General features: G+C 36.7%; 2 protein-coding genes across 5 annotated transcripts in view; one reads left to right on the forward strand and one right to left on the reverse strand.

Moving 5' to 3' along the window:
- Nucleotides 1-15,000, reverse strand: part of LOC146484572 (uncharacterized) — a 38,698-nt gene that overhangs the window by 4,925 nt on the left and 18,773 nt on the right. For 2 of the 4 annotated variants that reach the window (XM_085104685.1, XM_085104684.1), the window contains exons 2-6: nt 13,343-13,499; nt 5,802-6,059; nt 4,123-4,427; nt 3,348-3,442; nt 667-823 (exon numbers count right to left, since the gene is read on the reverse strand). In XM_085104685.1, coding sequence (XP_084960811.1) covers nt 667-823; nt 3,348-3,442; nt 4,123-4,427; nt 5,802-6,039 — 795 coding nt within the window. In that variant the 5' untranslated portion in view covers nt 6,040-6,059; nt 13,343-13,499. The remainder of the gene's footprint in view (nt 1-666; nt 824-3,347; nt 3,443-4,122; nt 4,428-5,801; nt 6,060-13,342; nt 13,500-15,000) is intronic. The other 2 variants (XM_085104686.1, XM_085104687.1) reach the window with 1 other exon arrangement.
- Nucleotides 13,859-15,000, forward strand: part of LOC146484573 (uncharacterized) — a 56,028-nt gene continuing 54,886 nt past the window's right edge. Inside the window, exon 1 of the mRNA XM_085104681.1 lies at nt 13,859-14,307. The gene's annotated coding sequence lies outside the window, so the exon portion shown is untranslated. The remainder of the gene's footprint in view (nt 14,308-15,000) is intronic.

Here is a 15,000-nt window from a genome sequence, read left to right on the forward strand (position 1 = left end):
AGAAGTTGAAAGAAGATCAGACACTAATGTAATTTATGTATAATTACATCAATAAAGCGCATCAATCCCAATTTTCGTGAAAAGTCATGGCATTTGAGTTGGTTGACTTGAAGAATCGCGGGCAATCTAAGCATGTTCTCTCAAAAGAGAGAGGTAAAAAAACAAAGCAAAATGTTAACCAACTACTAAACAACTGCGTCCCATTTTCCTATGGTGGCCTGAAACTACCCTTCTTTCGTCCTGCATCTCTGGGCTATAGTTTCTGAAGTCATTCAGCACTGGAGCCTAAGTGTCTTAGTAGTTGGTAGAGCACTGGACTGCAGAGCGGGAGGTCGTATGTTCAAACCCGGCCCACCTACACACTTAGGATCTTAAAATATCTGAGGAGAAGGTACTTCCTTTGCTTTGACATCTGCAAATGGTTAGACCTTCACGTGGCTCGGATGACCACGTAGAAATGGCGGTCCCGTCTCCTATTTGGGCACGTATGATAACCATCCTGAGTGTCTGCCTTGTGGTCGGCTTGGCGCGATTAGCTTGAGGGAGTTCAGACCACAATTGTACAAAGAGGTCAGGCTAACTTAGCCAAGTGATGGTACTATCACTAAGACTAAGGAATCTGATCCGTAACTGAAAAGGAAAATTTTGAATGAAAGATAAACTAACCTTTGTTCCTGGCAAGTTGATTTTAGTTTCCATTGAGAGAGTTGTCAAGGAGGACGTCAAAGCTGCAGTGAAAATGGAGCAGACGCAAATCCCCACTAAAATCCAAACAACAGCAAACAGACGACCTCCAACGGACTTTGGGCAACGATCCCCATAACTGAAAAAAAGAAAGCAAATAAGAATTTCGAGAGAATTGAATGGGAAATATATGAGATAATGCAATTCCAATTGATTAATTGGCTTAATTAACAGCCACGGGACATCAGCAATCATAAAATGGTCATCAATTTTGGTGTTTTATGCAAGATCTAGATGAAAGCAGGAAATCTTGAGTTGTTTTAATAAAGCAATTATTCCACTCGCTCTAGTTAATTTTTAATAATTATAATACTAGAAATGGTTTTCTGCCCAGGTTTCCCAAGCCACGAACGGAATGGAGAAGACGTACTACATACTTTAGAGTTTTGAACGACTGTGTACAGTGTAATAAGTACTGTTCTTAGATCGCTATTCGAAACTTTTGTTGCCACTTGCAGACTGAAGTGGCGATTCTATATATTGCCTGTCTGTCACAAATTGATTAGCTCACGAACAAACGAATAGAAGTGTTAAACCAATTATTTTGTTGATTTCTGTACTTAATGATATTTAGAACTATTAGCCTGCCAGCTTTCAATGGTCTCTGCTGTAAATGAATGATTTTCCAGTAATCAGAGACCCATGTATGCACAATGGATTTTGGGATCGCCAGGGGGCAAACATTGCTAGTCGCTAGAATGAAATGTATGGCGTAAAGTTGTTTCTTTGTCAAAAGCAGTGGTTTTGGACAAAGATTAACGCATTTTCGCCGTGATTTTGTGAGAAGCGGAGGTGACTAATGTTTGTGTGTGGAAATTCTAAGTTTTTGTGTGGTTGATGCGATAAAATCTATCGATAAACACTCTTGCGTAAGGTTGATTGTGAAATCTACTGAATCTACATCAAGTTATTGTATTGAAAAAGTACAAACTTAGGCAGCTTAGGTGTAAATTTGAGGGGATTGACTCAATAAAGCCTTTTCAGTTGTAATTATGTGTGTCGAGATTGTTTTCTTTTTAGTTACGTACGTGCGTTATAACTTCACGGCTGCTGAAATGTTACCCAAACAAAAGAGAGAAATTATTGCGCGAGGGGATGGAAATTACCGAGTTATTGCGCTGTGGAGGGTTGAGACCAGTGATAGTTAACAAAGGGAAATCTCCCGGCCCTGGCCAGAGCAACGAGAATGCTAACTCAGGATAACTGTCTAATCATTCTGTGGCGTAATCAAAACACAGGAGGAAAATACTATCTAAAAGCTTCTAAAGCTCCCACTACACAAACCTCACAGTTACAGAGCGGATCGGCGAAGCGATATTAACAGAAACACAAACGGACTAAAGAGGACTTAAGCCCTCAATTTAACGCATTGCATAGCTTTCAAACAAGCTACAATGATAAAGAAAGGATCAAAAGACAGATAGCCGTGGTAAAAAACACATCATCTTGCGACAAAAGCAAATAGCCGGGCCCAGAAACACAAATTAAAAGCTGCAAGAGGTATGTACATCGTTCAAATCCTATCCTTACAGTGATGAAAAGAGAGGCTATACTGTCACCGGATGCGCTGAAATGGGCCATATCAAACCTGAACCAAATGCCACAAAGTACATAAGAACGGCAGTCGCTAAACAGAAACAACAAGAGTTCTAATAAACGATACGCATAACCCAGAAATGACCTTTGAGATCAAAATACAAAACATGCGACAGTGACTTTCACGCAAATCTTCCAAACCATAAATGGCATTTAATAAGAAGAAAATCAAGCTTTTAAAGGAAATTTACGGGGAACAACGCTCATTTCATAAATAAGAGGGTGTTCCTAAAAAGATATATCCGTGAGGGCAAAACTAAAACACGCACGTGAGCGCGAAGGCTTGTCAACCCTATATTTATACACCTCATACAGCACAGTGATCACCGCCTGGCATAAGTTGTTAATATGGACTTTTAATATCGGCACACATACAATTACAACTGAAAAGACTTTATTGAGTCAATCCCCTCAAATTAATACCTACGTTTGTATTATTTCGAGACTATTGGTCACCATAACTTGGTGTAGATTCAGTAGATTGCACAATCAACATTTCGCATTTATTGATAGATTTCATCCCAGTTATAACACAAAATCTTACAATTTCCACGCCCCAACATTAGTCACCTCCGCTTATTACAAAAGCACGGCGAAAATGCGTTATTTTTTGCCCGAAATCACTGCTTTTGACGAAGAAACAACTTTATGCCATACATTTCTTTATGGCGACTTGCAATGTTTGCCCCCTGGCGATCCCAGAATCCTGTGTGCATAACATAGGTATCTGATTACTGGCAAATCATTCATTGACTGAGATAGCTTTATTTATATACTTGATGTTATATTGAGTTGAGAGTATGACGTCATCAGTCATCTCATTTACATATTTTACACATTTTTCAAACTTAAATATCTCCCGAACCAATGCAGATATTTAGCAACGGTAAACGGTGTTTTTAATCTTTCCTAGAATTCTATGTGATAAACCTTAAAATTCAAGAGTTAAAAATTTGATCATAGTAGCACTCTAAGACACGTCATGAAACATGTAACAGAATACCTACCCAACGGTTGTCATGGAAACAAAAGCCCACCAAAAGCCTTCCCATGTTCCCTTGGTAAATGCTGGAGGAAAATCGCCCGAGTTCCTCTTCCTTTCCTAACAATAAGATCAAAAAAAGACGACCAGAAATTTACAACTTGTCTCGATAAAAATATTTCATTAGATTACCGTTTCTGAAGACAAATGTTTAGTATATAGAGAATCAAGCAAGCCAACTAAAACTATCTTTGACGAAAACTATCTTTGACTAAAACTATCTTTGGGCTTTATTTGCTGTACACACTTTTTTCCCTTACTGATGTATTTTCTTGTCCCAAGCCTAATTTAACTAGCAGAGCTCTACAACCAGTGTTATAAATTCTACCTTCTCCCATTTTATTTGTAACTGCACAGAGGTAGTGGCCAACACGAAAGCCTTACTAATTTTGGCCACTACGCATTTCTTCCCTAGAAGGTAAAATCACTTAAATAAATTGTTCTGCATGTTTATTTTTTCTTACCATAAAAATATTGTGTATTTCATTCGAATAAGTGTGAATTAAAAATTGAATTGAATTGAATTGACATTTTCACTTTCAGTTTATGTACGGTGTAGTGAATCTTGAATGACGGTTTTGAAGGTCTGCGGGTTCCCTGGAGCCGCGGAGGAGTTCCTTGTGGGGGCGCTACCCCATATACGTTGACTGCAAAACAGTCTCTCCGGAATGACGCTTGCGTAGTTCACTCGCTCCACCATCCCTGAAAAGAAAAAAGAAACTGCTCGTAGTCTAACCTACCAATGACCACGCGATGATCCCAGCAATCAATGACAAAATTAGCGTAAGAACCAAAACAGGCCACGTTGCAAGGAGAGACTTTAGCATTTGCAGAGAATGGTTACTTTTGTTGGCTTTTACAACCACGAACGCTATTCCCGTATGTGGCACCAACGGAACAAGATTTGAATTTTTTTTCATGTTGCAGTCAGCCTCAAGGTTCACAACGACTGGAAGATCCAGGTCTGGTTCATCTACCTCTGTGCTGTTGTAAACCAGGGTAGTACTGAGGCGGCAGCATTCAGTCAACATCATCTCAAGAAAGTCTGCGGGAAAAGATACGAAAAAAGCAAAAGAAAAACATTACAGGTGAATTTTAAATTAACTACACTTTCGAGATGAACTGAACTATTTTCGGTAGATTTAGTACCTATTTTAATATATATTTTTTCATTGTATCAATTCACTAAGCCCAGTAACTAATTAAAAATAAATTTTGCAACACCAATGCAATATGGCGACGACCGACAATTGAAAGAAAGCTGCTTTCTCATTGATATATCCATCGTATCTTCTCAGTTCACTTTAGGAATGTTAACCAAAACTTTGTCATTGTGAGGGCCGGTTTACCTAACAAATTTCGACCCGTTTAGAGGTACCTAGAGATTATAGCACGGCTTCAACAAACGGTTCAATGGAATTGCGTCAGCCCTGATTGAAATTTCAACCCACTCGCGGGGAGAAGTGGTGGGCGCTGAGATTTCATGAGCAAATTTCCTTGAAACGAGTTCGCCATTACATGACGAAAACAAGTTGACGCGATCCATCTGGACTGTAGTTCCGTCGTGAATGTAGCACGTGTAACAAGAGCCCTTACCGTGTAAGTAAATAAACAAGAAGTCTCGGATGAAAAGAAAAGATGTCAATGATATTAAATTACATTATTAGAACTTTACCAGGTGTGCAAAGTCTTTTGATGAGCATAAAGTATTTTAAAGAACTGAATATCCTGTTTTTTGTTTAGATGTCATGTTGGTTTTATTAGTTACCTACTTAGTTTGTTTGTTTTGCATAAACAATGGTTTACTTTTGTTATCTTGATAAAACACCCCCTCAGGTGGTCACTAAAAACAACTAATTAAAATCGAGCTGAAAAACACCACAACGACATTTTCCAACTGCTTGTAAGATACAATAATTATAGTATGATTGAATTATTTTTTTTTGTTTATCCATGCGATTGTACTGTTCGTGTTATTGCGTTTCCTTCCATTTATTTCATTCCCGGTGGATGTTTGTTCGGAAGGCCTTGATCCCCTCAGAAATTCGGATTTAATCGTTAAGAAAATCTCACGTTTTCTTCGACAAAATGACAGCTCAAAATTGGAAAATTGAATATTGGAAAACTAATTCTTTTCATTTCCAAAGGGGGAAATATTTTGTTAAAAATGCGAGAAAAGGTCAGGTATCATTTTCTTGAAGCCAACAACAGCTCGTACATTCGGAGAATAAGGGCTATATTCCATTCACTAAAATTTTCTGCAAGTTAAATTCCAGGTAAAGGATCCGAATAGATCAATCTGAATAAGCGTACACAAAATTGCAATGTTCTCGTTGGGTGACCTGGATACTGATGGTTAGAAAGATTGTACTATACCCATAAAAACTAGGAGAAACAGGCAAAGCAGGGGATAACTTACCCGGGAAAAGTCCAACAAATACGCCCGTTGAGTTGCCTTTCCTTTCCACATAAGGTGGGCGAGAAAGAAGTTCATTCCAGCGAACAGACAACATCTTGGGGCAGTCGATAGAACCAAACAATTTTTCACGTTCAGCTGGTTCTGATGTACCTGGAGAAAATCCAAGTAAGCCAAAACAAGCGGCAACTGTTAAAATGTAGACCCAGATGCTTGTGCTGTTACTTCCATGCCAAGTCATGCTCGAATGTACTGCTTTACCTGTCAAAAAAGATAAAGAACACAACAGGAGTTGAGCCTTGACAGAAAGTTATCCAGTCTAATTAGATATGGTTTCTCGTACGTTTGTAATTTCAATAAATTAGTAAGTTGTATTCGGTGACCATGCTGGTCTGATCCTGGCAGAATTTCATTTCTTTTTAATTAAAAAATGCAAATCGAGAAATAAACAAACTACGCAGCGCCGAGTCTTATTTCAAACTGTCAACGTTGTTTGTGTTCATCCTTGTTACAAACCGATTACGAATATACTGCTTTTTGCGGGCTACAAATTTTCCGATTTCACATTCATACGTTTAATGAAAGAGTTGAAAAACAAAATTAAAATAAAACACCTTGAAAGGGAGTTCAAGAGGTGGGCTCTATGTAACAAAAAACTCCCCTAAAAAGGAAGAAAAGCTATAAAAAGTATGACAACAACAACAATAACAAAAACAACAAAGAAACAAATAAAAATATAAACAAACAAACATAAACTAAGGAAAGTTAAAAGATTATGTTGAAAGCAATTGGCATCATTAGATTTTTTCAGATTTCGGATTTTGCCTTTGGCTCAATATATAAATAAATAAGTAAATAAATCTTGCGGTAAAATATAATACGGATTGTAAGAAAGAGTCACCCGCGGAGCAAAACTCTCGCAGAATAATTCTCTGCAAAAATCTCCTCCGTTAAATCAAAAAACCGGCCTTTGTTTTTTTACTCACAAACTGGTGAGAGACGAAATGTCTCGCCAATGATTTGTTAATAGTCAGTATCCTGAATATAAGCAAGAACTTTATTGGCCTTATGGCGTCTATGGTAAGGTGTTACAACCACATCTTCTGCAACTAAAATCCTACAGCAAATAATTTACAACTACACAGTGATGGAGGCAGAGGCAAGTTGGGCTATCCCAGAATAAAAAGCTAGAAATTGACTATTTTGCTTAAAAATGTTATAAAAATTCACTCCCCTATCAAAAATAAAAATCAATCAATCAATCAATAAAATAAATAAATAAATAAATAAATAGAGGAAAGAAGAAAGAAAAAAAAAGAGAAAATCATATGTGTTTCTTTAACTGCTCATGTCGGCTCTGCACAATTTTGTGGTATTTACTTGTTTACCACGGGAAATTCACAGTTTTTTTTAGTTGTCCTAGTTTACTTCGGAGCGCCTTAAATGTTATATAAGTTAAGTTTCTGTGAACGCTGCGTACAATTTCATTAAAGCTATTTATACGAAACAGTGCCTATATACAGTTGCAGGCTGCTGCAACTTTAAATCTTTGTTTTCTCGATATGGGTGAGTATTTATCTTTTCGAGAGTTTCATGCAAAAGTCGAGGCTCTCGTTAATCACGGCATAGCTGAGAAATACTGGTATTTGGAAGCGACGTCAGGGTCTAGGAACCTTCTGGCCGCACGATTTTATTTCATGACAATGAAGGCCAAGTTTTTGACCTTCCATGACTACAAGGGCATTGCTGTTGGAAGTGTCACTTTTGGTGAAGGTGGGTTGATAAAAGTTGCTGTTTTTACTACTTGAAACATTTTTGTGGAAATATAAATAAGATTTTAACATAAGGAAGATTTGAACTTGTCAACCAATGGTATTATTTAGCCTTGTATTAAAGTTTTTTTAAAATTTCCTTTTTTCCCCACTAAAATTCGATTTTTGGTCAACTGAGGGGTCCCCTTGGGGGACCGAGGAAGAAAGCATTTAGGAGCCAAATGAAAAGTGTTTTTAAAGTAACTGGACATTAGTTAATCATGAAATTTAATTCACATGTAAGATTTGAAGCAAATCTTCCTTGTGACTAAATTGGGTTATGAGAATCTTAGGGAGACAGCCACTTAAGTAAAAATTTTTGTGTACTCATGCGGTGGCTGGTATAAGAGATGCAGAAACTAAACTTTTAGATAACCTTTTCTTTTCCCTTGTGGGCGATATCTATGAAAAAAAAACTTCGTCTGTGCCTCTTTTCCATGTGTTGAATTCGAAGACGGCGAAGGTCCGAGCTGCATGACAATCAAACAGAGACTTTGAAGATATATCACTGAGTTTTAACACGAATTGCAATTGTGCCCTTGGATTAAGCTTAATTTGAAGCGAATAAAAAATTCATTAACTCTCACGTTCAATAGAACCACTTGAAACGGTGAGGATTTTATTGTTGTTTCTCAAAAAAGGCATGTAAATGTAAAATCCGTAAAAATAATATAGGCGAAAACAGACAGTGCTATAAGTACCCCCTCCCCCCTCGGTTGTCATATTTTTCCATGAGATTCTGTGGGATTTTTCCATATGTGCGCTTGCGCTCAACATGAATTCGCTGGCAGAGACCTCCATTGATGCTTTACGAGTTATGAGAGCATCCTTTGAGTTCATTTAAGATAATGATGTGTGGGAAGTTTCTTTCCCCTCAACCACTGGGGTGTAAACAGTTTCCAATCATTATCTGGAGTCCTTTGTTAATCGAGTAGTGACAGCTGCTTCATAGTCACCTGATATCACGACTAAATTCAAATGTAGTCCAAACAATATAACCTTTATACCATTGGGAAAGATTGAGGTAGCAATTCATGGTGATTGCTACCCTGTCTGAGCCGAAACTTCGGTTCAGACCACCAAGGTGGACTGTTTACGAATTTCGGTCACAGAAGTGTGTCCGTCTAATTATTTCTGGTTAAATAAATAAAAATAAATCACTTTATTTTAGTGTCAATGTATTTAGCGCAGAGTACTAATTGGGGACACTTTCCAGATCGAATTAGAATTTAGAAGTATTGATTTTTGAGGAGAGGTTTAAAACAGGTGTTCCCGGAGAACGGAGCGGAAAGCAAAACCGACAGCAAAAATCGTCCAACACGCATGGAAATAAACTTCCACGGTCGCTTGTCATTTTCTGGCAACCTTCGATAATCGTCGGAGACGACCGCTTGAACTAGAGCCAAATCAAGCGAATGAACGTGAACATGTGGACCAGACTAAATACTGACTACTGGGAATTCAAGAAAATTTCACTTAAGTTCATTTGATTTCACGGAAACCAACTTGTGCTGTCGCTTGCCATTGTCTGCTATCCTGCGATACCGCATATTCGTGGAAGCTACTACAGTTTGAGCTGTTCGGTTTTTTTTAGCTGTAAATCTAAGTCGCAGAAAGGTTTTTGAAACGTAACCTTATCTCTCAAATTTGGAAGATGTTGTTAGCATTACAAAAATGCCAGCTGACCTAATACCTCGCATTTTTATCGACATATTTGCCCCTTTCGTAAACGAAATGAATTAGTTTTCCAGTGTCACAGTGGCCGCGTGTTCCGTGCCCCGGCCTGATTGTCTGATAGTCATCGGAGACGTTTGCATTAGAACTAGAACCAAAGCAAGCGAATGAACACGATCATCTGGAGTAGACTAAATGTTTTACCTGCTTTACTATTGAGAAATGTAGAAAAAATTGGAAAAATTCACTTCTGTTCATGTTTAAACATTCATTTCTTTCTTCCTCCTTTCTTTGTTGTTTTGTTTTGGGCTCTTAATATCTTCCTTTCAAATTTCTCCCTTTTCGAGAAAATTGAGTTTTCATCACAAGACTTTCTAGGATTTTATATTACTTAAATTATAATTGAAAAAAGAAATTAACAGCTTCTTTACTGACAGTGTTCTGTTACTGACCTGAGAGAGTTAATGGTACTTGTTTCTAATGCGTCTCGCATCAAAATTTGCTCACCGTGGTTGGCTATTACTGATTCCCTATTTTTACCTTTTCGTGCACTGGGAAAACATTTTCTTAAAGGGTATTGTTACATTATTGGGACAAACGTAGGAGGAGGCCTCACCTAAAAAGCCTTTTTAAATGATGTTTCTTAATTCGTCATTTAAAAAAAGCTCAGTTATGGATCAATAGATTTTACACCTTTTGCCCTTCATTATCAGGAAATAAATTTTCATTAGCGCGAAAACATTGGTCAATGAAATTAATGTGTAATCACTTTAACTAGGAAATGAAACATTTCAATTTGTGGCAGAGTCATTAAGGAGTTTTGCATCGAAAAGAAGATTCATTAAGGCCAATTAGAATAGCTTTTTATCGAAAACAACATTCTTTAGAGCGAATGAAGATTCACAGTAACCTAGGGTAAACGTTCCATTGCGCGAATCAAATTTCAACTACAAAATACTTTTAGTTGCGTGGTTTCTGACTAATTTCCCAATGGATTTATATGAATGCTTAAATTTAAAAACGATGCTGTACATGTGCACACTGGTTTCGCAGTAATGAAGCACAGAGTTCGTCGAAACCATATCCCAAATGAGCCGAGTCGTGAAAGGATAGTTAGGGCGTTTGAAGATCCCCGCGAGAAGAGTAGAAACGTGAACACGATAATTGCCAGAAAATGTGCAGCGTGGTTTAGGTTTATGCAGACTTAGCTACATATACCACGATGTTTGAATGGGGAGTTGATTGAAGGATAGAGCTAAGACTTGCTTGATTGTTACGCTGACTGTATCTCTGTTGTAATGAATTTTTTTCCTCGTTAAAGAACATTAAGAAGTGTCTAATGTTTGTTCATTCTCTTAAAAGTTTGTTATTTCCATTAAATTGAACTAATATTCGCATTAATTAACGTTCTTCTCTGTGTAAAAAGCCTTATTGACGGCACCGAAAATTAAAACGTTTGTCTATTTTCATACAGTGATTACACATTCGCTTTAATGATTTAATTTTTAACACTAATGAAAATGTATTTCCTGACAATGAAGGGCAAAAGGTGTATTGCGCTTACAATTTTATGCTCGATAACTGGAAAAAGAATGTAAAGAATCCTAAAGAATTACATTTTTAGGGATTAAGAAAATGTTCAGGCTTAAGATATGAGATCACATTTCCTTTCATTGCGCATATGCCAGTCATTGACATTCCAATCCTAGCAGTATGCAGCATGTTTGTCCCATGAACCTAGTTTAATGGCCTTAGCTCCCACGAGTCTTCTGTAGCTCAGTGGTTACGTATAGAGCATCCGAACTAGTCATTGGAAGGTCTTAGGTTCGACTCCTGATAGGAGCACTCGGAATATCTTTTTCCGACTTTGCCTGTGTTATTACTAAATAATACATTCTCATAAGAAAATGTTTTCACGTTCGCAAAAAGAAACAAAAAAGCAGAAAAACAGAAAAATTCATTGATTTATACACATGTATACTGCCTTTAAATCAACTAATTTTATGTCCAATTTAATGGTAAAAACGCTGCCACATAAGACATAACAAAGCTGAATAGAACAAAGAAAACAACAATGTTATTTTTAATGCCTGCTACCTGTCATATGCCATTGCTCTAATTAACATCCATTCTTTTGTTGAACACAGTCAATTTTTAACTTCTGCTAAGAAAGTATAAACATTAATAGACGCTACAGGATATTCTTAAAAAAATTAAGCTCTCAGCTCACGTACAGGATACCCGACCCACACTACTTGTGACGAACATATAATAGGTTCTGCTTTAACCTTCAATTCAAGAAGGAGAAACAAAAAAAAAAGAGATAAAAAAGGTGTAAAACAAGAACTCTGTAAATTTCCGTTCTTATGAACTTGGAGTACAAGTGTCTGATAGTAAGTAAATGTTCGCATGCTTTCTGCCTTGTGACAGTGTCTCGTTCATTATCTGATTTCCTGTCTGTGGAAATGATTCCAATATATATGTAAATCATGTTAAACTTTTTTTTCATTGACTGTCATGCGGAAAATGGCTTTCAGAGAATGGCCAGGGGCCCCCAGTAAACGTTGACAATTATTTAATTTTTCCAAGTAAAGTCTTGTTTACTGTGTTACAAGCTTTTCTATTACAGGGACATTTTTTTCTTTTAAAGAAATTTTATTTAATGTTATTGCTCCAATTATCCGAATAGACGTTTTAACGAAAGGCAATGACTCTAAAAAAACTGAAATAGTCCTGCACCGTTTTACCATAATCAGCCGAATACAACTGAACAAAACTCTTCGTCGCAAACGAGTTCGAAAACTGCATTGATAAAATAGTAAAAAAATTATGATGAAATATTCATCATAATTTTTTAAAACGGGGAAGTGAAGCCCGTCTCTTAAAATCAAGCCTTGGCCATTTTCAGCCCAAATTACCTTTTTCACCTGCCGCCCGCTTCTCAAAACTTTCGGACCCAATACATGTTTTTTTCAATTACGTTTTTATGAATTGTCACTAATTTCTAGCTCAGACTTGCCAGTATGTCACGTAAAATTATAAATATTTTAAAAGGTATCTCGGTCAAAATCGAAACTCAGATAAGTAATGGAATTAGTAATGAGAGACACTTTTCAATGTTTATATAGAAAGGGCATGATTTTTTTACAGTCATTCACAATGCTATTAGCTTCAAATTGTAAGAATCCGATGTCGATCAAGGTTAACACTGAATTTAATTCAGTGATGAAATTGGTCATTATATATCAATACAAGTAAGGGTTTTATATGTAATATATCAAACATAATATACGTTTTCTCTTGATGAATTATTAATGAGTATGAGAGGTATAAATCCCTCTTGCAGGATGTTGTCTGTAGAAAAACCTGGAGCGAGGGGTATATAAAGATAAACCCTCATCAATATTCATAATCCATTTCATTAGCCCCAATCTGTCCTTATTATCGCAATGTCTGAGTCATAAAATATACGTTATACAATTATAATAGACTGTCCTTTCCCTCATCCGGATTTCAAATCCCCTAAAAGAACACAATATTTATGTATGTGACTAAGCTTTCTTTATTAGTTAGAAACTGAACCTGAGGCGAATTGATGATGAAAGATGTATTAAGTTAAAACAGAAATGACCTAGCATAACTTAAAAATGTTACAGTATTTTTAATTTTAAGCTTCTATCATAAATTATTACAGTCATTTTTCAAAACGTAATTTCTTATACGAAAACAATAAAAAAATACAAAAAAGTTCAATATCAACCCTGTGTATGTTTTTTTGTTGTTGATTTTCATGTCCGTTAACATGACTCCAATAAGTCTGTAAATCACAATAAACCTTAGACGATATCAATAAACGATATCAACAGTTAGACAAACTTTAGGGCACGCAAAGATCAAAAGGTCTTCTCTGTTTTTTAGCTTTTAAGAGAATGTCATCTTCGGCTGGAATCTTTTAAAAGAGGTGACTTATTTCCTTAAATAGCAGTTGACGTTTCATTTCGTCTAATTTGATAAGACGTATTTCAACGAAATGATTATTTGTAAACTATTGAAACTTACCTGTTTGCTGAGTAAGTTCCCTTTTTAAGATCACTAGTAAATCTTCTTCTTGATATTTTAGTTCGGGGAGAAAAAGACTTGTCACGACGGTTAGGATCCTCGAACCTCTTTCGCTCTTGTTCCAATCCTTAAGAAGTGTCAGACTAACTTCGATAGTCTGAAGCAAAAAAAAGTGGAATTTATAACTAAACAGATCAAATCACAGAATATAAAAGCCACTTGAAGTTTGAGTGCCAAGAAGTTACGGATTCTGAGAAGCAGGAACTGCCATATAGAAGAACAGGTCGATAACTGAATTATGTTGCTAGGCAACAAAAGAACCTCGGGCGAAATAATATTCCGCCAGCTGAGTATGATTTGATTATTAAAGCATTTTGAATATAAGTTCAAGCTCTAGTTTGAAAGGTGTTCGTTGTCTGCCCATTTTTAATTTCTAAATTATACATTACATAATTTTCTCTTCATTTGTTGAGAATAGCAAAAAAAAAGGTTAAATGAGGCGGGGTAAGGAAGAAAGTAACTCCCCTTTTCCTGCGCCAGGAGGGACAGAAACAGACTTGCTTGAATACTAGACAGTGCGAAGTCCATTATCTTTCATAAATCGCGACTGTCCTATTGTGAAGGTTTATCTTCCATCTCTAGTTCAGTAAAAACACCCGGCTGTGTTACTTAAGTGCTCCCTTTCTCTTTATGTCTAGATTTGTTTTCAATGTTTTCAGGGCAGGATTCAACAGGAAATCAGACGCGCATATTCCAATATTTTTAACAATATGTAGAATATACATATACAACTCGCCGGCTTTTTCCCACTACTCACACACTGTCAGCTTTTTTTACCGAGGGAGGCTTTACTGGTTGAAACGTTTGAAATCACTCATAATTCCTGCATTTTCATGACCTTTTCTTTCCTTGTCCTGATTAACAGATCGAAAACAAACTCTTCGTCCTTTCCTCGCTGGCTAAAGGTAAGACCATCCAATGAAGCAGAAGTCAGTCAGTCAGTCAGTCAGTCAGTCAGTCAGTCAGTCAGTCGGTCAATCAGTCAGTCGGTCAGTCAAAAAGTCGGTAGGACCAAAACGAGGAAGGAGGAAATATAAAACATCATGAGAGCCTTGATGAATCCTCTGGCAAACATTTTGCACTAAGAATTTAAAATTTAAGAGGATTTCTCTTGAGGGTTTTGCAACTGAAAAAGTTACTATAATATGAGAAGGTAATATATTTCGCAGGTGATGGAAGCAAACATTTGTTTGCACTTCTTAATTATTTCGTACGCGTTCATGCTTTGGGGGATTTAAGTAGCTGATAAGTCATTCTTCACATTTACTTAATTAAAAAGATTATCATTTTCTTTTACATGTTAATACATTGAAGAGAAATGGTATTATGCGATTGCTTCTCTTTTATCCCTTTAAATTATAAACTTAAAGTTTCATAAGGTTTCCTGTTAAAAGATCGGCAGTCGAGCTAGACACACGTGATGTGAGTTCATTGGGCGACTGGCATTCCTCGAAAAATTACGTTTCTCCTCCACTTTCGATTAAAAGCACGCTTTCGTGAAAAACAAAAATGTATGCAAGAAGACAAGTATCCCCCAAACATGTCCTTCAGCTCCCAAGTAGTTTACATCGCCTTTTTTTTTCTTTTTTTTTTTTTTC

This window comes from Pavona decussata, unplaced genomic scaffold (assembly GCF_977016875.1).
Source record: "Pavona decussata unplaced genomic scaffold, jaPavDecu1.1 SCAFFOLD_32, whole genome shotgun sequence".
NCBI classification, from domain to species: domain Eukaryota; kingdom Metazoa; phylum Cnidaria; class Anthozoa; order Scleractinia; family Agariciidae; genus Pavona; species Pavona decussata.